The sequence below is a fragment of the Lytechinus variegatus genome, chromosome 10 (assembly GCF_018143015.1).
Source record: "Lytechinus variegatus isolate NC3 chromosome 10, Lvar_3.0, whole genome shotgun sequence".
Classification (NCBI taxonomy): Eukaryota; Metazoa; Echinodermata; class Echinoidea; order Temnopleuroida; family Toxopneustidae; genus Lytechinus; species Lytechinus variegatus.
In genome coordinates, this window is record NC_054749.1 from 8097838 (window position 1) to 8124112 (window position 26275).

Sequence of the window (26275 nt, forward strand, 5' to 3'; positions counted from 1 at the left end):
ATTTTTTCAACGATCTAATATCAGTGGTTCTGTGAACACCTATAGCCAACCTAATTTTCTTTCGTGTACAGAAAGTAAAAGAATGGTCACTTATACCAAGATCAATAACACCACTTTGACTTATTTTTTGTTCGTTATTACAAATCACATGGTCCAATAAAGAAGAACATGTGTGTGTGACACGGGTTGCATCTTTGATGAGTTGGCTAAATCCATGAAGACTCAATAAGTCAGTATATTTTTTTGCCAGTGGAGATTTCTGAAATAGACAAACACTCATATCGCCTACAAGTATAATTTCATCATCTTTCTTTAATGTATCGAGAATATTTGACATCTTCTCAATAAATTGATTGCTTTTCGGAGGCCTATAAATGACGCCAGCAATAATTGGTTTTGATCTTGGTAGAAGCAAATTAATCCACAGTGATTCAGAATCACTTGTACTTAAAACATCTATGATATTGAATGCAATATCATTTCTGACATAAAAACATACACCACCCCCAGAGCCTAATAATCTATCATTGCGTATTACTTTGTATCCATCTATATTGACAGTGATGTAACTTTTCCGGAAATTGCCGGATTTCCGGTATTTTCATGAAATCTCAACTTTTCCGGTTTTCCCTCCCTCGAAAGTTGCCGGAAAACCCGGCCCCTTCGAAATTTCACGATCGGCACGTTCTAAAAAAAGACGATCGATCGCCATTGTGTTTTGTACATGTGCTTTGCTTGCCACGTGAATCGCGACATCTCGGCTACTGAGAAATTCGCTCTGATTACGTTACGGTCAGTATACAGTGTATACTGACCGTAATTACACGCTCGCTGTCTGAAATTCTGATGGTCGAGCTGTCGCGAGTTGGCTTGAATGCGGAAGTGAACCCTGGATCGCAATTTCCACACACAAACGTAAACACATGCACATGTGCCGCACATATTTTGTTTGCCAACCTCTCGTTCGGACTGTGATTTAACTCGGAATTAACAGCTTAAACATTGCTTGGATAATTTTGTTATTGAAGTGATCAGATCAGCATTACATTTTTTTACGGTGCTTAATATTTTTTGTGCAAGAATTCGCGAATTTGTTTGAATTGTAACTTGCAATTTGACAGTACTTTTAAATTCGTTCTCGCTTGAAAATGGATGGTACCGTACATCGTGTAAATCAAAAAAGGACATCGTTCGCGACGCGGGTTAATTAAACGTTGCTTGGCTTTGGAGCCTTGGTCGGACTGTTTTATATTGAAGTGATCAGATCAGGATTACGTGTAAGTTTCGTTTATGATGCTGAATATTTCATTTTTTGTGCAGAAATTCGCGAATTCCTGTGGCCCCAAATGTGCAATAATGCTCTGGCTTCGGGGGGCATCGCCCCCCGACCCCCACCGGGGCGTTGCCCCTAGACCCCACCAGGGGCCCTTAAGCGGGCCCCTGGACCCCCGGCCGTAAGGCGCGACAGCTTCGCTCGCTCCACTCGCTCCGCTTCGCATTTTCAGGTTTTTATACAAAACTCCAGTTACATCCCTGTATTGATTTCTTCATCGTTCACCGAGTCATTTAGCCATGTTTCTGTGAAAGCAATGACTGCAAGATTCTTTCTCTTAAAAAGAATTCGAAGTTCTGAAATTTTTGGTAGAATAGATCTAACATTTAGATGTACAAAGTGAAGACCTTTTACAGCAAATATGTTTTCGAAATCTTGATAAAGTAAACTTGAATCCTTCGAGTTTTTTTGTTGTAAATTTGGCTCTGGAATGTTTTCGGGTACCCAAATTTCTTTCTCACAGTTTACAATAGAATTATTGTAGTCATCAAATAAAGATTCACAGAAAGATGGTAAAAAACAGGTTGAACAAAACCATTCTTAATCTGGGCTCAAATATAGATTTGAATATATTTCCAAGCTTATTTCTTGACAGTGAATATGATACCATCTTTTACAAGTGGAACAAAGAAGGCCGCACTGATTTGATTTTACTGGTTTTTCACAGTTTCCACATGGAAACTTAAATTTTGGGCCTGGGTTTGATTCAATATCACCCGACAATAATAAGAGAAGGAAAACAAAGATTTTGGTCACTTCCATATTCATTAATTCTATGGAAGGGATCCATTTGTTTTGAAAATAATAAAAGTACAAATTGGGACATATTCTGAAGTTAATTTTTTCATAACAAGTCGTTTTGCGGGTAAAGTCGTGCATAAACACAGAACTCACCAGGTCAATCAATGTGTTATATAAATAAAAATTTCCCATTTCCATCTTTGCCATCATAGTATCATATTCTTCTATCAATCTAATAGGTATCTATGGAGATACATGTCTTTAACCATTTAGTAATGATCTCACTAACAGTAAATAGTCCTGCCACTCTCTTGTCGAAGTCCTCGATCTGGTTGTCTCACCATGCCTTCTAACATTTCCGTGTACGTTGGTCGTAGGAGTAGCTACGTCAGCATAGGACCTTCCATCAAAGAAGTTTGGACGTCGATGCTTCTGGTTTGGTAAGACACGGCGGATGTTTGCTGCGAAGATACCCTGGCCACCTTTGTTAAGGTGGACCCCATCACGACCTAGGTGCTGCTCGCCGATGTTGTCATTGATGACGAACCCCCATGAGTTTCGCCTCGCAGTATCCCTCAAGGTGGAGTTGACGAAGTCGATCCTCCTCTCTTGGTACCGCGACTCCCATCATCTGTGGATGATGCCAGATAGGATGACCTTCAGCCCCTTTCTAGCAGCAATATTTCCTACTTCCACGATCTTGTTGTGTAGATAGTTGGGGCCATCATTGGTGTTGTTTGTACCGACATGCACAATAACAGTACCTCCTCGAACGATGTCGGCACACTCGTTAGACATACATGTCAGAATGTCTTTGGACCTGGCACCCGGAACGGAACGACATCTCACTTTCATTTTGCTTGCCAGGCGATGACCATCAATGTTCTTCAACATCGAATCTCCCAACAGAAGCACGTCGTGCGCCTTACGTCTCTGGCGTTGGTTGACCCCGACCTGTCTCCACTCACTGGCGGAATCCGACGATTCTTCTCCGTTCGCTTCTCCCTCCACTCCAAGAATCTCGAATCGGTTGCTAGTTGGAATGTTGGATACAAATTCTCTTGAATTCACAGTTGGAAATTGAATGTTTAATGATGATTGTAGGATGCTCGAGTCTCCTTCGGCAGATGTTGTCTGCTGTACAAATGCATCGTGTATGTGATGAATGCTATGACAGTCTTCCACAACGATGGTGGAGGTTGAGGCGTCACAGACGTCTTTCTGTGCTTCCAGTCGCTTAAGTCTGTTGTCGATGTTTTTGACAGTGTCCAAGATTTCGAGTAGAATAGGCCTAACCGATTGATCATCACAAGTAACATTCTCTCGCTTACTAGTAACCGACTCCTCTCTTCCATTACCAGCGATTGTGGCCTTTTCTGCGTCCATTGCTCTTTTTAGTCGAGAGATGAGCGTTGCCTTCACCCCGCTTTTCTCCAGTCCTAACTTACTGAGTTCTGCTCAGAGTTCTTTAACCCTGAATTGTTCAATGTTTACTAGTGTTGCCATTATTTTGATTGTGACGAAATAAAGAGAAATAACGTTAAAAAGACGCGATATGACGTAATCAAATGTCTGTACAGAATGGCGCAATGTTGGAAATTTCACGGCGCACAGTAAGAAAAGTCTCTGCGTAGGCCTTGGGTTGAAACTGTTTCCATGGCAACTTGTTTTGTTTTTGCGCGTCTGATAACAAAATCCACTGATTTTCGTTAGAAAAAGTTGAAGATTTTTTCGAATTTCGTCAATTACTCCAAGGATAATTTGTTTAAGAATATATAACAAGCACCTTCCTAGTCAGCACGCTGTCCGCTATCCGGTGATGTAAACTTTATTGGCAGAGATATGATATTTCCCGAAATAATTGTCCAAAAGTAGGAGCAACCAAAAACACGTCTGCTTCCTCCAAATGTCAAGTCAAATGAACATATCTGTTTCATGCGGTAAATGATTGGATTAATCAGATGGGGTATAATTATAATTTCATTAATCATTACTTCCATTCATGTCTGAGTCTGAATGATGATCACAAAATACATAATAAATTGAAGTCACAAATGTCATTTATTACTCACCTAGGGTCAAAGACAGTTGATACATGAAACATGCGAAGAATCACTTGTTCATTCAATTCCCTCTCATCTTCGTCCTCTCCTGGTGTTGGTGATGCTACCCAATCCATTCTTGTTCTCCATTTCTCACGAAGGTCATCGAGGAGTGAGCCTACATTTACAGCATGATTGGGAGAAGCACTGAGTTGACTGAGTTGTTTGCTGAAGCCCTTGATGAGAGGGATGTAATCAGCGAGTGAACTGTCATCTGATGAAACCATCAGCGTGGCCTCCTTTGATGGCTGCAAGGCATCGATGACTCCATTCAGCAGGTCGAAAACTTGGGACCAATGGGAGAATACTCTTGGCCGTTGAAAGTCTTGAAATCCTATCATGATCCTATCATTTGCTAGAGATTCGGCGGCATCTCGATATTTTAAGACAGACTTAACCATATCGAGAGTCGAATTCCACCTTGTATCAACATCCTTTACCAGTGGTCTATGTGGTTGGTCAGGATAATGGAGATTGAGCAGCTCCTCGAATCTCCTCTTGACAGGATGAGAGTTTTTCACCTTGCTTACGAGAGTACGGACTGCTTTGAGACTGTCCTTTACCGCTTGCTGATCAAGACTATTCCTTGTAGTTAAGTTCAAACAATGTGCAGCACAGGGTACCCAACCCAAACTAAAGTCTCCATCCGCTGCATCAATTAAACACCTCTTAATGTTTGCCCCGTTGTCACTGACGGAGAAAAGAAGCTTCTTACGTGGGGGGAGCCACTCCGCCATTACTTCGTTCAGATGTTCCTGGATGTTGACAGCAGTTGTGGCCTCAGGAAATTCCTTCAAACTCACAAGAGCTTGACGTCTGATGAACTGTAGTGAATAAAAACAAGAGGATGATTAGAATTATGATAGCATTTAAATAAACGCGAAAATCAATTCTCAACAAAGCAAAAAATCCTAATTAGTAATTAATTTTACTTTGATAGATTAAACAATTATAATGTTAATATGACAAATTTCATGGATTTTTAAACAGGTGAATAGCAACGAATATCAATTAGTCATAAGTAGATAAGCCCTATATTGATAAGTCTTTCTAAAATATCTTCATGATAATGTAATAATTATGTATATAAAAAATTATATTCTCACCTGGTTGTTAACTTGGTTAGTCCAGTGAAATGTCACGCACATATATTCCCTGTTTTGATGCGATCTCCACATGTCAGTTGTTAAGCTGACCCCACACATGGCCGTTGCCAATTCCTCTTTGAGGCCACTAACGACATCTCGATAAAGTTCAGGGATAACAGTGTCCGAAAAAAATGTTCTAGATGGAACTTTGTACCTGGAATCCATCGTATTGCCATCATCATGCCCACGGCCCGAGTTATAGCCTTCGCATGCTCACTTTGAGGAGGATATGAGGCCCTCCGTTCTGCTGTTTCAAGAAGCGTTAATTGTCTTCCAGCTCCAGCTCCTCTTGCCACTCCTCGATTCCCTGGCCGATCTCCAGGGCATTTTTCAAGATGCCTTTTAAGTTTGTCGTACTGCGATTCTTCGGATCTCGACCGCGAGATCGCTTTTCCCCACTGTGATTACAGACTGCCAAGTTATCATTGTCGGGGTCTACTTGGAAATGGTCCCACACATCGGACTTGCGCTTTCTCGCTGCCATTTTGACAAAATGAATCTCCGTTCGGGTGAAACACTCATGTTTATATGAATAAATATATTTCATCTTGCCGACGACATTTCTATTGAAGGACTTCGGTGCCTTTGACGTTCTTCCGAATTTGACATGACGAACGACCAATTAATTAAAGTATAAACAATTAAACATCATATAGAGGGATTGTTTATAGTCATTGGCAACGCAATCAGTTCTGTGTCAACATTTCGTTTCAATCTTTTCTCATAAAAATATTAAAAGAACCCTTTAGCGGCATTCTACTACAATAAATTATCATATTCCCACTTTGAAAACAACAGTAGTTAGACCTCCCGTCTTTTGGTCGGCAAATTTAACAGAAGAAAAAAACTTTAATCAAAATTGGTGTCCTACAACATGACGAACAACCTATTACTCAAAGTTAAAGTATAAACAATGGGACAACATGTCGAATGATTGTTAATTGTTTACAATTGGACATTTTGTTGAGTCTTAAAAAATATTCTTTGAATGGAACAGCGGCTTTCTGCTGTAGTAAATTATGATATTCCCACTTTGAAAATAACAGTAGTTGACCTCTCATCTTTTGGTCGGCAAAATTACAGAAAGAAAAAGAAACTTCAATCAAAATTTGCGTCCTACAACATATTTGAGAAGACCGAAACTATAATTAATCATGTCTACCACTCAAGCAAATTTACCAATTTCTTTCAGTTAATGTAGGTTTATCTCTTGTAGACTTCAACCAAATATTTATTTTCCCTGTCACTATCAAACGAAAGTAGGCAATTGCGACACTTGGATTTACGATCCTCACCTTCTATAAGGTCACTTTACGCTCATGCTACGGTCACACCCACAAACCGACCACAGCGCGAGGTCAAAAGACCAAAGTTATTACTCTGACTTTTTCATACAACCAATGACTTGCTTGCAAACGATCAATTTGGACTGGGGTCTGTTTTGTTGGTGTGACTAGGTTTGTATTAGTTTAATAGCATTTTCAAATTTATTGATTCCACTTTTTCGATTTATCCTCTTTCCAGGGCATATCCTTCCATGAAGTATGACTCTCGTGTATGGTCTAGTTAGTTTTGAATAACATCAAAGCAAAGGCAAAAGTCCATCAAAAATTATGAAAGTTACTGATTCAGTGGGGTTTTTATTTAAGGTAGCATGTAAGCATTTTCGCCATTTTATGTCAAAACTTGTTTCAAAACGATGCAAAAAATATTTTAATATCTGCATCTTCTATGGAAGAAAAACAAAAATTTCTGAACCGTTTGAAAATTCTAATTTGTTGGATGTATTTTTTGTACGGGAAATTGCCTGCATTGTAATGAAATCACTACACGTCATATAACTTTCTTATGGTCTATGGATTTTCGCCTAATCAAAATCAATATAATTATCCGTGTTTCGATGATCGAAACTATTTATTTGTTGCAGATACCATAATATATGTTCATAGGTAAAAATCGGTTTCGGCCTAAAATTTCAGCTTCGAAACATGTCATAAAACATCGAGCAACAAGTTTCGACCGAGGGCCTGAAATTTCTCCTAAAAGTAGCAGATTCCGGCTAGGATGAAGCTTGTCCAAATAGTATTGTGTAAACAAAGTTCGTAGTTCCTGCCAAAGAAGTAAGTGTGCTTAGATATTGTTTTAAAAGGTTTTCTGAACCAATTATCTAAAATGTAAAAATGAAAGTGAAGAAAACCTTCAGGTTCACGTGGTTAAATGTTCATTTGCATAAATTTTGCATATTGTGAGGTCGCTGTATAGATAACAGAACGCGACAAGACTTGTTTGAAAAAATGGTATAAAATTCATTGTGTTATACTTGTCAATGACAAGGAGAACGGAAAGAAATAATTGAGTTGAGAAATTATTTTGATGATAATTATTTAAGAAATAGCATTAGTTTCTTTGCATAGAAAGAGGGATAGGCCTTTGTAAGCTACGTAGATTTGGGACATGAAACCAAAACTGAAGTTAGCACACTAAATTTGCATTGTTATATAAAGCAATGAGTAGCAATGTCCAGGGTTATGAAAGCTTATATATCTATGGAATATTATTGACAGAGATATTATACAAGCATTTCAGATTTATGAAATAACTGAGTGTATTATGAATCAAACTAGACCAAAGCAATTTAATGTGGTTAGTCAAAAGAATTTAAGCAAACTTTTAAAGAGTTGTTTTGAGTAGGATTTACAATTTGTCAAGTGAAATTTTTATACTTAAATTCAAGTTGAATTTATTGTATTTTCCTGGATATTTATTTTCCAGTACAAACATCAAAAGGATTACTGGTGTAGCTTTTTCTTGAATATTTGCTAGGAAAATAATGCAGATATTTCATGAAGATAATTATGATTACTACTGATAATTTTATGGTTCTTTTGCAAGTTAAGATAGAGCTGGCAAAAGTCAATAATCACACAAAGAGACATGGTTTGATGTTTCATTCAGGTTCATCATTTATTTTGATAAAGTACAATTCAAAGTGTGATTTAATATAGACAAAATATGTCTAATTTCCGGTTCAATTGTTTGTTCTTTACAGATTGAATTTTTTCTTCATAAACCATAAACCAATCCGAGATTTCTGCTTCTTAAAGTGGAAACATATTGCGAATTTGATTTTGCAAATTCTACTTATAAAAAAAAGATGACTTCACCTCATCTCATTTATTTGTATTGCGTCTCTCCTTTCCATCTCTAATAGTGACTCACTTTATTTTCCACTTTCACTGGATCTCTCGTTTTCAAAACTCTTCACTTCTCTCTAAAATCACGAAAAGTATAGCGAGCCGACACCCCAATAATAATGTCAATCACCTCAATCAGATCTTTATTCTCCGCCGCAACAATACACGAGTTACGATCTTAATCACATCGTATCGTAATTCGCAATATTAATGGTACTTCTCTTTCACTTTCTTTATTGAGCTCGTTCATTCAAAATACTTAGAATATTTTCAAATAAGAATCTTCGCCATCTAAAAAGCAACGATATTTAGATAATTAGATTTAACCAATGAACACTCATACAGTTTTGGTTTTCTTTACCATGCTTCGGCGATTCGGCCACAGAGTGAGAGATGATGAAGCCAGTAAAATGATTATAGCGCAAGCTCGCGCAACATCATTCATCGGATCTCCTTTCTTAATCATGGCCGTAAAAACCACAATGTCAACATGAAAATGAAAACAAAATCTAGTAACCGCAAAATAAGCGCATACTTCCAACATACAATTGCAAAGAAGATTAAATAAAGAAGGCGCAAATATGCCCCTACAGAAATTTCCAAGCTTGCGGGAAGCGTGCGACTAGCTTGCGCAAGCTTGCGGCATGCTAGTAACTAGCATGCGGCTAGCTTAATAAGCGTGTGATATGCGTGCAGAGTAATAGTTAAGCGATCTTTTAGCGAGCAGGGACTGTTCGCTAGCATGCACTCGCTTATTAAGCGAGCGCCCTGCTAGTCGCATGCTAGTTACTAGCAAGCGGCACGCTTAAATTTCTGCAGGGGTGATTAGAAAGGGTATATAAACTTATTAGCTGAAAGCCGTTTTTTTTTGCCGAACTTCTGAACCAAGTCTTAGTGTTCGGTTCGGAAGTGCCATGTTCGGCGAACCACCGTTCGGTTCGGCGGTTCGGCTACAGCACTAGACTAATACTAATACAATTTGATCTTGTCATTCTCAACTGATAATGTGGGTTGTGTTACTATTAATACTGATTGGTCATTGAGTGAAGGAACGATGTACATTTGAATATCCTTACCAATTCCTCCATCGTCAGGTCCGTCTGAGTCTCAGTATTGTTGTCCATGTCGACGTCTGTCTGTCTGGGTCCCTGTCTCGTCCATGTCGATCATAGTCAGTACAGTCTGGGTCCCTGCTTCCGTGGCCATCCTCTGAAATGGAAAAGAATATGAAAATTAATACAATCAATTATATTAGAATGACTGTCTGCTAAAAGCAGAGAAAGCTGGAATAGCACGAGGCCAATGTCAAATGCAGAAGGATGATATCATCACATAAATTGCTCCCCTAACTCCATATAATTTGTAAACTTTAATGAACACATCCATTAAATGAATAAATACGTTTCTGTTTCAAATTGTTCATCTACACTTACCCGTCCGTCCAGCACCTCCTGCAGTCCCTGTCTTGGTTGAAGTCTGATAAATCTGAGTCAGGAAATCTTTGTCCGAGGGCGAAGTCCGAGTTGAGGTCGTCCTAGTTGTCATAGTCCGTGTTAGGTACGGTGTATGGTCCGTCCTCGACAATTATCCTGTCTTGGTGGTTGGTCTCAGGTATCACAATGTCTAGGTCATCTGGTGTCGAGTCACTGTCGTTGGTGATGTCCAAGTCTGTTTCCGAGGTCTGAAAGAAAATATACAATAATACAGATAATGTTAATAAGAATCATAAATGCATCAATTAGCAAAGGAAGTAAACACAAAACAGTACGAATGCAATGCAAGCTTATCTAAATATTTCAAGCAGGGCCCTGAGGAAAGATTTTTTTAATAGGGGTGTTGTTCATTAAGAAATACGATCATTTGAATTTGGGTAATGATAATTTTGAGAGCCCCCCCCCCCAGAAAAAAATGAAATTCTGATTGCTCCAAAATCTTCCTATAACCTCCCACTTTTTTCCCCTGTCAACCTGATTTCAAGGGCGAGCCGCCTATGGTAAGTAACATGCGCAGGGCCATGATTTTAATTAATAGAATAAATCAATATTTTGGTTCAGATCATCCTCTCCATCCTAACGGTGATAGAATAGGACAGAACCCACCCCTTCCGCAATTGACGACATTGTACCTGAACCAAGCTTCTACGATTGTGAAGGAAGCTTCAAGTAATGCATTGGAAATGTAGGCAGAAACACAGAATTGTATCAAATAACTTTAATTACACTCTCAATGATTTTCTGGATAAAACCATTTTTACAAGGGCTATTTGTAGAGGGAAACAGGAATGGATGGACTGTTTTTATAATACTAAAATGAGTCAAGTACGCATTTTCATTTAATTTAATTCACCTTCATGTGGAAAACCAAAGAAAATATGTATTTTCTATATGGCTTTGAAATAGGAATCCACGCTACTATGAAATGAATTATTTGGTGATATTGCTATAATTAATTTGTGCTTATTGTCGTAAAATGGTGCAGAAGTTTTCACATTCCCTCTCTCTGTCTCTGTGTATGGAGGGGGGGGGATATTTCCCCTCCTCGTGGATGAAGGCATGCTCTCCCGTCGATAGTTCGACTATGAGAGGGTCACTCTTGGCTATGAATGTGATGTCATCACAGTTTTAACAAACTATGTGGAATTGTGCAATTTGCCCATGAGAATGTCACTTTCCATCTTGATATCCTTGGTTTTAAGTGTTGCTTCAGTCTCAACATCAAGTCACGCAGTGCAACACGAACTGTGCTTATACATACAAGGTCCATAATCAGAAATATTGAACTCCTTTTGACATGATCATCTTCGTACCAAGATGAGCTCTCCTTCACCGCTGTCTATGACCTGCAAGTTGATCGTCGATTAATTAAATAAACCCTATGCCCCTGTTACCTCCTTTGTTTGGTACATGTTGTGCCTTCTGAAGTCTAGTCCTTGTTTGGGGCTGCAAAAGGGATGACTATTCTAGGTGTTCCTAGTGGGAATTGTGGCCAGAAGGTGTATATGGTACTAACATGCACCCTACAAGGAAAGTGGTTCATGGGATTTTTACTAACAGGGAAGGTACACCATAAGGCTACCCCAGAAGTGCTACTTTGTAAGAACCCTCATAGAAATATATCACTAGTCTACACCCAAGGGCCTTGGAAGTCTCAACTCCTGTATAAAACTGAATAAACAGCAACCAGAAACATTGTACACATATTTACATGTATTAACTCTCCTGACACAGCATCACTGGCTTGTAGGAACAGAGAGCAGAATGTTGAATATATTTTTGAGGTGATAAAGTAAAGCACATGCATGTCATTTGAGAATATGAGAACATTCGTATAATAAAACATTAAATCAATCTTAAATGAACTAATATAATGAAATAATTTTTAACAAATCCATACCTTTCTCATCTATGTCATCCATATTCTTTCCCATTAGATTACATCCAATGCTATGAGCACCTTAGCCACTTTGGCTAGCTCTAGAGTAGTGTCTGTCAGTCTGTAGAATTGTCTGTGGACATTTTTGGTCTGCCAGCCAGTCTAGCTGGTTGTCTTTTAAGTTCAATATCTGGCTTACTGTGCCAGTATATTATCTCATTCTTGTTGACCTTACTAACTTGGGTTTCTCTAAGTCTGTTTGGACAGCAAGCACACGTAAGCTATCTGAAGCTCGCAGAGATGTTTTGTATCCTGGGCATGCAAAGAAGTAAGGATTACTATCACCCACAATGACATTTCTGTGGTTCACAAGCAGATCCATTCCTTCATCGCACTCTGGTGGTATTAAACTGAAACCCACCTCCCTCTCTTCTTCTCGTGAAGACAACTTCAAGGTTCTGTGTTAAGTGCTCCTCCAGAGAGGAAGGGTTTGCTTTCTCTCTTTCATTGTCGATTCCCTAATCCTCTGGGTGTATGATTAAAAAAAAAAGAAAAACAGGTAGGAAATAGAAAATTATCATCTATTCTTTTAAAATAAAATGTGTGCTGGCTTCAAGGGCTGACATCCACTCATCACCACCAAGGGCTCTGCCCTGGTTCCTTGCTGGGGGTCAACCCAGGACCCCATAATGACTAAAAAAAGTCTCATCCAAAGGATCATCTGCCATTTTAGAAAAGCATTTCTGACTCTCAGAATTTAGAAACTGATTCATCTCCACCATGTCCTCTGTTAAAGGTAAGAATTCTACCCCATTTCTTCTCTCATTAAGGTTTTTCAGAGCAGTGGACTCATTGCAGGATGTTGAGGTGCTGTCTATCTGGTTTTCTTTTACTGATGCTCCATTTTCATGAGTAGGAAGATGACCATGATTGATCTCAGAAAATCCCGGGAGGGGGATAACATGAGAATAGGACCCCTCTCCTCATCACCAGATTCTAGTGTGCTTTCATAATCCGGTAAGCAATCAGAATCAGAATCAGCAGGCAGCTCTGGCATCTGAAAGTCGATTCCATAGAAATATAGAAAGCAATCATCTTACTAAAATGCATATCTTGTCTTAAATCCATGTGAATAGTTACATGTAAGCATACAAATCAAATCGTGTTTAAGGTCCCTTGATATGCAAATAAATATGTAGTCTTCTAGTCACGTTTGCTGGGTCTCTGCATTGATATTTCAATGGTTTTATCTTCATGTGCATTACATATTCCAAGACTTGGTGTACATTTATTATATTAATTCCTTAAGTCCTACCATGACAAGAAATATGCTCTTGATGGGATTGTACCTGCATGTATGATGAATATATGCCTGCTAGCTTAGCTAATATCATAAATAATCAACACAAAACTTGCTCAAATTAACATCTTGTTCTTACACAAATGTTTTCTTTGCGACAATGGAAAATTATACCTAACTATATATATCTCTGTATGTATATTGATTTTGGACTAAATGTTTGATGAAAATACCCCCCAAAAATATATATATCCTTTGATGCACTCCAAATACATACAATAATGTCTGTATTAATACTGCTCATACATGCACGAGAGATTTGAAGAAAATTATTACAATAAATTTTGTAGTACACACCTCATCACTAAGGTCTAGCTCCTCACCTTCACTTTCATCCACATGCACAACACATGGGGACTTGGACATTGAATCTGCTAATTCAACAGGCTGCAATTAAATGTGAAATATTTATGATAACTACATAATAATAACAGGGCCCACTGGTAGAACAGTTTTCGAAACTGAAGTGGCTACCCTGGGTAAATATACCTATATTATTATCATTATAAAACTTTAAACACTACAAGTAGATTCATTGGCGTAAAGCAAGACCATATGTCATGTTATAACTTCTAGTTCTTTTAAAGGCCACTATTTTATTTATTCTTTTCCAAGTCCTTTTTTCTTCAGTCTGTAAGGTGGATACTGGAGTTAGATGGCTACTTTAAGGGTTTAACTTCACAGGTGTAATCTAACAAATTGATACAGAAGTCTTTCAGTTCAAGATTAGGTTGGAACTGCACAAGAGCACATGGCCCACTTCATTCCTCTTTCTTTTCCAAAATCTCATCAATTATCATAATCATTGACCAATCAGGAAATAGTGGATCCTCTGGGTGGACATACACTCTATCCACATTATATGAAACATAGAACAAATCAATGACCAATCAGCAAAGAGTGTTTTGTGTATCATCTGGGTGTATGCATGTACCCTGTATCCACAATACATAATACACAGTGCATTAATGAGTATGTTAGATTCAGAGACAGGGCAGTGCATCAATGTTTGTAAGAGAGAACATGACTGCACTGAGAGTCAATGAAGCATCTAAAACAGGCCACTATTTTATTCATTGTATTCCAAGTCCTCCACTTTTTTCTTCAGTCTTTCAATTTCCATAGCTTTTTCCTCATTCAAATATGTTCAAGTTGATGCAGGCGAATGTCTACATCCTCAGTCAGCTCTATGAGCTTTTCAGCTTTCTCATCTTTTTTATTGACTCGATATCATACTTCATAGAATTCTCAAGCTTATAACAATGGACTCTGATAATGAATGTCTTAGCCCTCACTTCTGTTGTAAAGCGGAATTGATCCATGTTCTGATAAATATTTGTATCCCTCGAACAGATTGGCCTCGACACATCCGCCACAGCAAAGATTTCTTTGTGAGCACTCTATCAGCTGCATTTCTTCTCCGATCATTGACAAATTTGGCATGAAGGAAGTGCATATCCTAGTTAGAGAGCCAATGAGTATGTTAGATTCATAGACAGGGCAGTGTATCAATGTGTGTACCAGAGAACATGACTGCACAGAGAATAAAAAACAGGCCACTATTTTATTCATTCTTTTCCAAGTCCTCTACTTTTCCGTCAGTCTTTCAATTTTCATAGCTTTTTCCTCATTCAAATGTTCAAGTTGACGCAGGCGAATGTCTACATCCTCAGTCAGCTCTGTGAGCTTCTTAGCTTTCTCATTCATCTTTTTTATTGACTCAATATCAAACTTCATAGAATTCTCAAGCTTATAACAATGGCCTCTGATAATTAATGTCTTAGCCATCACTTCTGTTGGTAAGCGGAATTGATCCATGTTCTAAAAAATAATTGTATCCCCGAACAGATTGGCCTCGACGCGTCCACCGCCGCAGAAATTTCTTTGTGAGCGCTCTATCAGCTCTGATCATCTTCAAATTTGGCATGAAGGAAGTGCATGTCCTAATTAGAGAGCCAATGAGTAATTAGATTCATAGACAGGGCAGTGTATCAATTAGTGTAACAGAGAACATGACGGCACAGAGAATAAAAAAACAGGCCAATATTTTATTCATTCTTTTCCAAGTCCTCTACTTTTTTCTTCAGTCTTTCGATTTCCATAGCTTTTTCCTCATTCAAATGTTCAAGTTGATGAAGGCGAATGTCTACATCCTCAGTCAGCTCTATGAGCTTCTCGGCCTTCTTACTCATCTTTTTTATCGACTCGATATCAAACTCCATAGAATTCTCGAGCTTATAACAATGGACTCTGATAATTAATGCCTTAGCCCTCACTTCTGTTGTTAAGCGGAATTGATCTATGTCCTGAAAAATATTTGTATCCCCTGAACAGATTGGCGTCGACACATCCGCCACAGCAGAGATTTCTCTGTTAGCGCTCTATCAGCTGCATTTCTTCTCCAAAATTTGGCATGAAAGAAGTGCATATCCTAGTTTGAGAGCCAATGATGGCGTCCCATAGCGATTGTCGGATTCCCTGAACCCTGCTACTTCTCTTGGAGCTTCAGCAACGAACTTAAAGTAAGCTGGGTCGATACAACTACGTAAATTTTTGATGCCTTTAAACACCCTCCTTGCAGACTTAATCTCTCTCATTTTCTGTGAAATGGTAGCTATGGAGATGTTGTTGATGCCCGTGGAGATGAAAAAGTTTGGATCCATATTTCATAAGTGAGTCGTTCAAGGCAATCAAGTAGATATCATTCTTTTTTGATCGGGTCATGTAGCCCTCTTGATGCTCCATCTGGGGCTGATATTCGCTGTACATGATTTGTATGCCTAACCTGCGAAGACTGATCTCGAGATTCGTTGCAAGTGCATGTGATTAACTTGGAATGGAATCTTAATCTCTGGAATTTTAGGCCGGATTTGCAGATTTGACGAACAGGAATTCAAAAAAATATGCGAAACTGAACTTTTTTGCAAATATTTTCATTATGGACAATGACATTCTTGATGCCTGTGGCTGGTACCGCTTGGCCCACTTTATTCCTCTCTCCTTTCAAAATCATCTCATCAATTAAAATAATCATTTACTAATCAGGAAATAGTGTATCCTCTGGGTGGACATACACTCTATTCACATTATATGAAACAGAACAAATCAATGACCAATCAGCAACGAGTACATAGTGTATCATCTGGGTGTATGCATGTACTCTGTATCCACATGATATAAAACACAGTGCATTAATGAGTATGTTAGATTCATAGACAGGGCAGTGTATCAATGTTTGTAACAGAGAACATGACTGCACAGAGAATCAGTGAAGCATCTTAACCAGGCCACTATTTTATTCATTCTTTTCCAAGTCCTCTACTTTTTTCATAAGTTTTTAAATTTTCATAGCGTTTTCCTCATTCAAATGTTCAAGTTGATGCAGGTGAATGTTTACATCCTCATTCAGTTTTATGAGTTCAGCTTTCTAACTCATCTTTTTTATTGACTCGAAATCAAACTTCATAGAATTCTCAAGCTTATAACAATGGCCTCTGATAATTAATGCCCTAGCCCTCACTTCTGTTGTTAAGCGGAATTGATCCATGTTCTGAAAAATAATTGTATCCCCGAACAGATTGGCCTCGACGCGTCCGCCGCCACAGAGATTTCTTTGTTAGTGCTCTATCAGCTGCATTTCTTCTCCGATCATCTTCAAATTTGGCATGAAGGAAGTGCATATCCTTGTTAGAGAGCCAATGAGTATGTTAGATTCATAGACAGGTCAGTGCATCAATGTTTGTAATAGAGAACATGACTGCACAGAGAATAAAAAAAACAGGCCACTATTTTATTCATTCTTTTCCAAGTCCTCTACTTTTTCTTCAGTCTTTCAATTTCCATACCCTTTTCCTCATTCAAATGTTCAAGTTGATGGAGGTGAATGTCTACATCCTCAGTCAGCTGTATGAGCTTTTCAGCTTTCCCACTCATCTTTTTTATTGACTCGATATCATACTTCATAGAATTCTCAAGCTTATTAACAATGGCCTCTGATAATTAATGCTTTAGCCCTCACTTCTGTTGTCAAGCAGGTGAGACGGCCAGAGGCATTCCACTTGTTTCTTCAGTCTTTCGATTTCCATAGCTTTTTCCTCAGTCAAATGTTCAAGTTGATGCAGGCGAATGCTACATCCTCAGTCAGCTCTATGAGCTTTTCAGCTTTTTCACTCATCTTTTTATTGACTTGATATCATACTTCATAGAATTCTCAAGCTTATTAACAATGGCCTCTGATAATTAATGCTTTAGCCCTCACTTCTGTTGTCAAGCAGGTGAGACGGCCAGAGGCATTCCACTTGTTTCTTCAGTCTTTCGATTTCCATAGCTTTTTCCTCAGTCAAATGTTCAAGTTGATGCAGGCGAATGCTACATCGTCAGTCAGCTCTATGAGCTTTTCAGCTTTCTCACTCATCTTTTTTATTGACTCGATATCAAACTCCATAGAATTCTCAAGCTTATTAACTATGGCCTCTGATAATTAATGATTTAGCCCTCACTTCTGTTGTCAAGTGGGTGAGACGGCCACAGGCATTCCACTTGTTTCTTCAGTCTTACGATTTCCATAGCTTTTTCCTCAGTTAAATGTTCAAGTTGATGCAGGCGAATGTCTACATCCTCAGTCAGCTCTATGAGCTTTTCAGCTTTCTCACTCATCTTTTTCTTGACTCAGTATCAAACTTCATAGAATTCTAAAGCTTATAACAATGGCCTCTGATAATTAATGCATTAGCCCTCACTTCTGTTGGTAAGCGGAATTGATCCATGTTCTGAAAAATAATTGTATTCCCCGAACAGATTGGCCTCGATGCGTCCGCCGCCGCAGAGATTTCTTTGTGAGCACTCTATCAGCTGCATTTCTTCTCTGATCATCTTCAAATTTGGCATGAAGGAAGTGCATATCCTAATTAGAGAGCCAATGAGTAATTAGATTCATAGAAAGGGCAGTGCATCAATGTTTGTAACAGAGAACATGACTGCACAGAGAATAAAAAACAGGCCACTATTTTATTCATTCTTTTCCAAGTCCTACTTTTTTCTTCAGTCTTTCGATTTCCATAGCTTTTTCCTCATTCAAATTTTCAAGTTGATGCAGGCTAATGTCTACATCCTCAGTAAGTTCTATGAGTTCAGCTTTCTAACTCATCTTTTTTATTGACTCGAAATCAAACTTCATAGAATTCTCAAGCTTATAACAGTGGCCTCTGATAATTAATGCCCTAGCCCTCACTTCTGTTGTTAAGCGAAATTGATCCATGTTCTGAAAAATAATTGTATCCCTCCGAACAGATTGGCCTCGACGCGTCCGCCGCCGCAGAGATTTCTTTGTGAGTGCTCTATCAGCTGCATTTCTTCTCCGATCATCTTCAAATTTGGCATGAAGGAAGTGCATATCCTAATTAGAGAGCCAATGAGTATGTTAGATTCATAGAAAGGGCAGTGCATCAATGTGTGTAACAGAGAACATGACTGCACAGAGAATAAAAAAACAGGCCACTATTTTATTCATTCTTTTCCAAGTCCTCTACTTTCCTTCAGTCTTTCAGTTATAGCTTTTTCCTCATTCAAATGTTCAAATTGATGGAGGCGAATGTCTATATCTTCAGTCAGCTGTATGAGCTTCTCGGCCTTCTCACTCATCTTTTTATCGACTCGATATCAAACTTCATAGAATTCTCAAGCTTGTAACAATGGCCTCTGATAATTAATGCCTTAGCCATCACTTCTGTTGTTAAGTGGAATCTATCCATGTCCTGAAAAGTAATTTAATTTGACTTTTTTTAGCATATTTCACAAACCAATTATAGAAAATATACAGTCTCAGACGACTCATGATATAACTTGGACATGGCATAATCATTCATTTAAATATAGCCTCTACATGTAGCTCAATAAATTAAAACAAAATGGGCTGTCAGAACGTTAATGAGGTATTTTAAACTGCTTGGGATGGGGCTTTAGATGTTTGAGACGGGGCTTCAGAGTGTGTGGCTCACTGACCTTTTGGAAAGAAAGGACGGGAGTCTGGACGAACTATACCAAGCACTTGTCAGTAAACAACACATTGCCGAACCCGTTGTTAGCTTGCACTAGCTGTCAACAGTGTTGGAGGCCTTCCCGGATGAAGCACAAGAAATATTGCAGGATCCCATTCTGTGTAGCTTCTGGTGTATCATATTTAATAAGGTATCTCATTTTTGGCAAAGTTATTGCTCAAAATGTTTCTGTTCTAACCATTGTATTTCTTCCTTCTTTTAGCTTATGAACTTTCAAGAGATGGTTGGCTAATCTTGCAAAGATTTTTTCCCTCACACAATGGGCAGTCTTCTCTTTTGCTTTCGATGTAGGTCTTCTGCCGCTGTATTGGAACTCTGCATAGAACATAAACAAAAATTGAAACAGTCAGGTTATTAAAAAGGAAGTGGAACCCCTCTTGTCTGTATTTTCTTTTGAAGGGAAATTTTGAGTGAAATTGTTCACATCAGAGCCATATCCTTGTTTCCCGGAGAATTGGACATCAATTTAATTTTCAAAGTAGTAAAGGACCTCTTTACAGCAAGTTTTCTGAAGCTTTTTCAACATGAAACAGTTTTATTAAATTTAATGCTTCGTTAGGGGTGGCAAGCCCCCTCGCAAAACCTATCAGTAGTAGATATAAGCTTATCAGTAGTAGATATGAACATACATTGTGTGGGGGTTGTCATAAACAACACTCGTCAAAAGAGCCTTTGTGCAAGTTCAGAGATGAACTAGAATCTAGTCTATATCTAGGTTAGATCTAATGACATGTTGGATGTTACTAGGTTGTCATTCATACACTTGTCTGTATTTTATATTGATAGGTTTCAATGTACTTGAATGATCTGTATGTAGCAAGTCTTCTTTTTCAAGAGCTACAAAAAATCTAAAATCTCTATCATTTATATCCATGCAACCGTGTAGGGGGAAAAAGATGATGCCATTGATCTATCATCTCATTCTCTCAAACACTTCAGTGTACTTTTTCCTCAGCTAGGCTACCAATGAGTCTATAATTTCTTTTTAATGGTTTTGCATGGGGGCAAGTTTGTTTGCATCAGAGCAACATCCATGTCTCCCAGAAAATTGGTTTTCCCTTGGACTTTTAACATACTGAAATGGTTTCTATGTAGCAAATTGTTTTTCCAAATAAGCAAGCGTATTTCTTTGCACTGTAAAAAAATTTGCTGTAAGTAACTTATGAGTAACCAATGTCCGGTTAAGAGGTAGTCTTTGTGACCTGCTGAACAGAATTGTCCCATGTCAATCCGCCAGAAGGCCGTCGTTTGCTCGCTATCATATCTGATGCCGTCACTACTGTGCCCTTTTCTTTGTGTGTTTCGGGTTGTTACCTTGCGTGAAACGATGAAGACCATTGGGAAACCTCTCTCCAGGAAAGGCTTTCAAACTCCTGATATGTTATTACTCACTTTGAAGTCTGCCTTCATGATGCCCATGAACGTCACTAATGGTGTTGAACCACGACGAAAAATGCCGGCCCACACATGTACTTTGGCTCGATATTTGGGACGGATTTCCATGACCGTTGGGGAAACCACCTATCAAGGAAAGGCTTTCAAACTCCTGATATGTTATTCCCCACTTTGAAATCTGCATTCATGATGCCCGTGAACGTCACTAATGGTGTTGGACCACGACAAAAATGCCCACCCACACATGTACTTTGGCTGGATGTTTGGGACGGGGCTTTAGAGTGCGTGGCTTAATGACCTTTCGGAAAGAAAGGACGGGAGTCTGGTCCAACTGTACCGAACACTTGTCAGTAAATACCACATTGCTGAACCTGTTGTTGGCTTGCACTAGCTGTCAGCAGTGTCGGAGGCCTTCCTGGATGAAGCACAAGGAATATTGCAGGATCCCATTCTGTGTAGCTGCTATTGTATCATATTTAATAAGATAACTCTTCCTGCTCTGAGCACCAGGATATGGACAAGTTAATGTTGGTGATTTGTTGTTCTTTAGTCATGCATCAACCTTTTCGGTTGTGTTTATTTTGCAGTAGGCAAAATCCAACATATATACTCAGCGAGGCTTCCAAAGAGTCTGTATTTTCTTTTTTATTGTTTTGCATGGGGGCATGTTTGTTTCCATCAGAGCTTATGAATGTAACCTAATGTAATGTCCACTGGTTCTACTAGAGCTCCCTTCTCCTTTGCATGTTGTTTTTGTTGGTATTCAGTTGTGAGGTTTGAAAATGGCTCTTTGACTGATTGCAAAATTGAATGTGTTCAATGCTTTCTTTGGAAGGACATACACTGTCATTGGCATCTTTTATAATAGGGGCTACAACTTCTTCAACTGCACATACAATGTTATGAATAATTTCACTGGTCCCTTCATGACACTTTGCAAAGTACAAGTTGGTATGGAGGAACTTTTAAAATCAGCTATAAAACTTGATGCTGCATCTTTAACTGCTGCTCCTATTTCTGTTGAGGAACTTGGGAGAACTTCACTTATGGTGTCTTCTTGGTTATTCTCAGGAAATGTACCAATCACTGCAGCTTCCTGATGAGCTAACTGTTGAGGAGAATTTGACCCTTGAAGTGCAGCAACTTCATTTAATGAATTATGACCGGAGTCCAAGTGCCTTTTATAGGCATAGCCAGAGTAATAAATTTTTGTACAATTTTCCTGTCCTCATATGATCTTTCCTTTGTTTTTGTAGTTATGTTGTGGACAGATTTTAAGTGTTTCCACAGTTTCTCATTATCTGCTAATAAATAAATAGAGCTCTTATGGATCGAGATTGGGATGCAATGAAGACACAAGTAGAAAAATTCTTGAAGCTGATGGAATATAATTGGGCAGACAGGAAGCATGGTGCAGACCCGAATGCTACAAGCACCAAAGTACCACATACTTCACACATGTCCCTGCATATGACCAGGAAGCATTCGAACATTTCACTACAAGAGATCGAAAACAAAAGATGGTCATCGTTGGTGATTGCATGTATGCACAAGAACAATGTATTGATTAGCTTTCTACTTAAGCATGGTGCAGACCCGAATGCTACAAGCACCAAAAGGGGGTAACACACCTATGCATTTTGCATCAGTGGGATACAATTACTGCTGCTTGTGGGGAGAAAGCTGTGATTGTAGAAGTTGAAAAAGCTAAGTCAGACTATGAGAATAAAATTGCAGAGAATTTGTATTTCGTGCCAGATATAAATTGGCAATTCTCTTGTCCACCACTATCAGATGTATTTGTTACTAGAGAAAATGTAGAAAAGAACCCCCTAAAACGCTACAATACCAAAAGCATGTTTTTTGTGTGGGATGGTGTTTCCACACATGTCCCTGCACATCCAGAGAAAACATTCCAACCTTTCACCTCAAGAGATCGAAAACAAAAGACGGATGCATTGGATGGTCATCGTTGAGGATTGCATGTATGCACAAGAACGATGAATTGATTAGCTTTCTACTGAAGCATGGTGCAGACCCGAATGCTACAAGCACCAAAAGGGGGTAACACACCTATGCATTTTGCATCAGTGGGATACAATTGCTGCTGCTTGTGGGGAGAAAGCTGTGATTAATTTGTTAGATACCTTAAACATTTCAAAACAAAATAGCTTTAAAAAAAGAAAAGAAAATGAAATTGGATTGGGCAGACAGGATGGAAGGAGACCAATCAAGAGAAGAAGCTAGTATGAAGGATGAGAAGACACAAAACTTTGTTGTTGGTGACTTCGTATTGCTACGCCAGACAAAGAAGACCAAGTGGACAACTGCGTGACTAACTTTTGAGGCTGCCTGACTAATATTTTAGGTTGCTGGACTAATTTTTTGGTTAGTCCAGATGGTGCCCATTTTGACTAACTAGATTAGTCCAAATAGCTGGACTAACAATCTGGACTAATTTATTGTTAGTCCTGCTCTCCTGACTAAGCGCTCTGACCAACGCACTCTCCTCACTTGCCTCTGGATGAATCACGAAGTGTAAATATCATTCTAAGTCCTGAAATCAATTAGTGCTCATTTCATATGATTTTCAGGACCTACAATGATGTTCACTCCTCTTGAAACAGCAGCATAACATACACCTGTATATATCATGTACTTGCATTCAAACATACAATCGTTTCATTATCAGTCTACATATAAACAAATAAGGCATTAGCTCATGCTTTAACAAATACATCTTCATACAAATCTGCGTCAAATTTTATTAAATAAAATAATTAATCGCAAATTATTTGGAACTTATACAGATCAAGGTTTTAAGTCTTTTGAATCAATCTAAGCATGAAAGCACAGCGGTACATGTATGTTAAAGATGAAAGTCCACTTAAATTTATGTTTTATTTTATACATGTTAACAGGGCAGTATCACTTGACACCAATGGAAATTTGCTTTTGGACATTTTGAGGAGTGTGAAGTCATTAAAATGATATCAGTTAAGCTTTAAGAATCAAAGTTTAGACACTGAGATGCTGACCGTAGCCATTTATAGCTGTAAATAATGTAACGTGTGCTAAATGTTGAGTCAAATCACTCACCATTCCTATCCTTTTGATTTGGTTCCTGGCCTTTGAAATTATGTTCCTCTTTACATGAGCATGACTTCAAATTGGTAGACTGGTCTTTACCAGTCTCTTTGTTGAAAATTAATATTTTCTAATACTTCTGGTAACTTAAACTATGACAATAATCACACCGTTGACCATTGGCTTAATTTTCAATGAAAACCACATCACAGGATTGAAAGAGGGAATATTTGAATTCTAAATGTTCGCGGAGGGTACACCACTACACTTTATAAAGTAATCACAAATTTACCTAGACTAAAGAACACATTATACTGATCTTATCATGGACACGCCGATAAAACGAGTTTTTTTTTAGAAAGAACAATGAATTCAGCAATGAATTAATGGAGTTTCATACCCTTATATGATAATGCACTTTGAGCATTGAACCATGTACATCAAGCAAAGTTCATTCAATAAATGCTAATACTTTCAAACAGAAAATACTGACCATTTTGTCTCTGATACCCTTATACTGGTACTCGTCTAAGCAAATCAACAGCTAGTCTTATAAGTCTATGAATTCTTAAACCTCAAAACTTTTAAAACTTCAAAATGCTATTATGCAAAATACAGTCATTTCTTTGACAACATGCAATGACATGTGGCTGTTTATATTCTATTGTTTATATCACAGAAACTTTGCATGTGGAAAAATCATCTATGAAATAAGCTCAGTTTCACAAAGATATATTTGACACTTTTTCAAATTATTGGTAATAATCATTCAAATATTCACATACCTAATTACAATTAAAAAGATACATTAGTATGACATTAGTATTACTTTATATTATTTGACTATTTCATTTCACTTATGTAACTATGAAATTTATGCTTACATTGTAATCTTTGTTTGTATCAGTCTCCCAACTGTTTTAACAAGGAAGTATTGTGTACAATAAACCGAAATGAATGAATGAATGACTGTAGGCTATAATGACATAGAAGCTTGCAAAGCAAATCAAGGTGGTGGAATCCCCCCCCCCCCCCTCTTCTTTCACCCACAGTTTAAGCCCACCTCAACAAAAAGTTGATTTTAATAAAAAGAGAAAAATCCAACAAGCATAACACTGAAAATTTCATCAAAATCGGATGTAAAATAAGAAAGTTATGACATTTTCAAGTTTCGCTTAATTTCACAAAACAGTTATATGCACATCCTGGCTGGTATGCAAATGAGGAGACTATCATGTCATTGTCATCCACTCACTATTTCTTTTGTATTTTATTATATGAAATATTCTAATTTTCTCCTCATTGTCAAGTGATATGATTAATTTCTCCCTGAACATGTGGAATTAGCATTAATACTAAATGGTTCAGTCAAGTTGGTCCTTATTGTCAAATCTGTAAAAAAATGAGAAATTGTATAATTCAAATAATAAAAAACAAAAGAAATAGTGAGTGATGGATATCATCGACTCACCTACTTGTGCATATCACTGTTTTGTTAAAAATAAGCAAAACTTTAAAATGTCATAACTTTATTTTACATCCGAATTTGATGAAATTTTCAGCCCTATGCTAGTTTGATTTTTCTCTATTTATTCAAATCAGCATTTTCCTGGGGTGGACTTGACCTTTAATTTGAAGATAAGAGACACTGAGTCAAATTTTCAAAAACAGTCAATGAAGATTACACTACTCAATGTGTCCTCTTCCCAGTGATACATGCTAGCAGGTTTTACATCCATATTTCATATTGTTAAGGTGACATATTGCATTAACAAAGATATTAGCTGAATTTCACAAATTTACATTTGAGCTACATATTCCAAAATATATTCAGATCATCTCCTATAGTGGTACATGTTAGCACCAAGTTTTACATCTATATCTCAAACTGTAAAAGTGACGATGTGTTTAAACAAATAAATTTCACAAATTGACCTTTGACCTACATATTCAAAAATCCATTAAAATCGTCTGCCTATGATGGTACATGTTAACTCCAAGTCAGCGTTCAGTCAATCTTGGGATATTCAGTATATTTCAAAATCTGGTCAGAAACTCTGCATAGATTACCTGATCCTCATCAAAGCGCCAAGGATACTTCAGTCGGTCATCAGTGATCCTTGGCCGAGGGACAGAATTTATGATCCATGCCCTTCTGTCTGCCAGTGTCTTCTACTTGCAGAACTCAACTCTCTTGAAGTCTGGCTGCCTTTTTTCAGTGCTCATCCAATCTATGTACCCTGCAACAGTGTCAGATTTGGAAAGAATAAAAAATTATACTTAAAAAGAAAAACAAATAGATTAAGAATCCTCATTCATTTAGTTTCTGTCAAATCCCTTTTCATCCGAGTCCTTAATAGTCATTTGCAGCAAATTTTTACTATAATAGCAAGTTTTATGCAACGACATCACATGCCAGTCTTGTTGCCAAAGACAAGAACAGAAAAGCTCCACTTGGTCACACTTTGTGACTATCTGTCACAAACA

At 38.0% G+C, this 26275-nt stretch overlaps 1 protein-coding gene across 1 annotated transcript; it reads right to left on the reverse strand.

Annotated features, from left to right (window-relative positions):
- Nucleotides 1-4142: 4142 nt before the first annotated feature.
- Nucleotides 4143-5489, reverse strand: LOC121422590 (zinc finger BED domain-containing protein 6-like). The gene is made up of 2 exons (XM_041617740.1): nucleotides 5283-5489; nucleotides 4143-5000 (listed from the first exon to the last, which is right to left on the reverse strand). Exons 1-2 carry the CDS (start codon nucleotides 5487-5489, stop codon nucleotides 4143-4145), a joined length of 1065 nt encoding a protein of 354 aa, XP_041473674.1.
- Between the last annotated feature and the right edge of the window lie 20786 nt (nucleotides 5490-26275).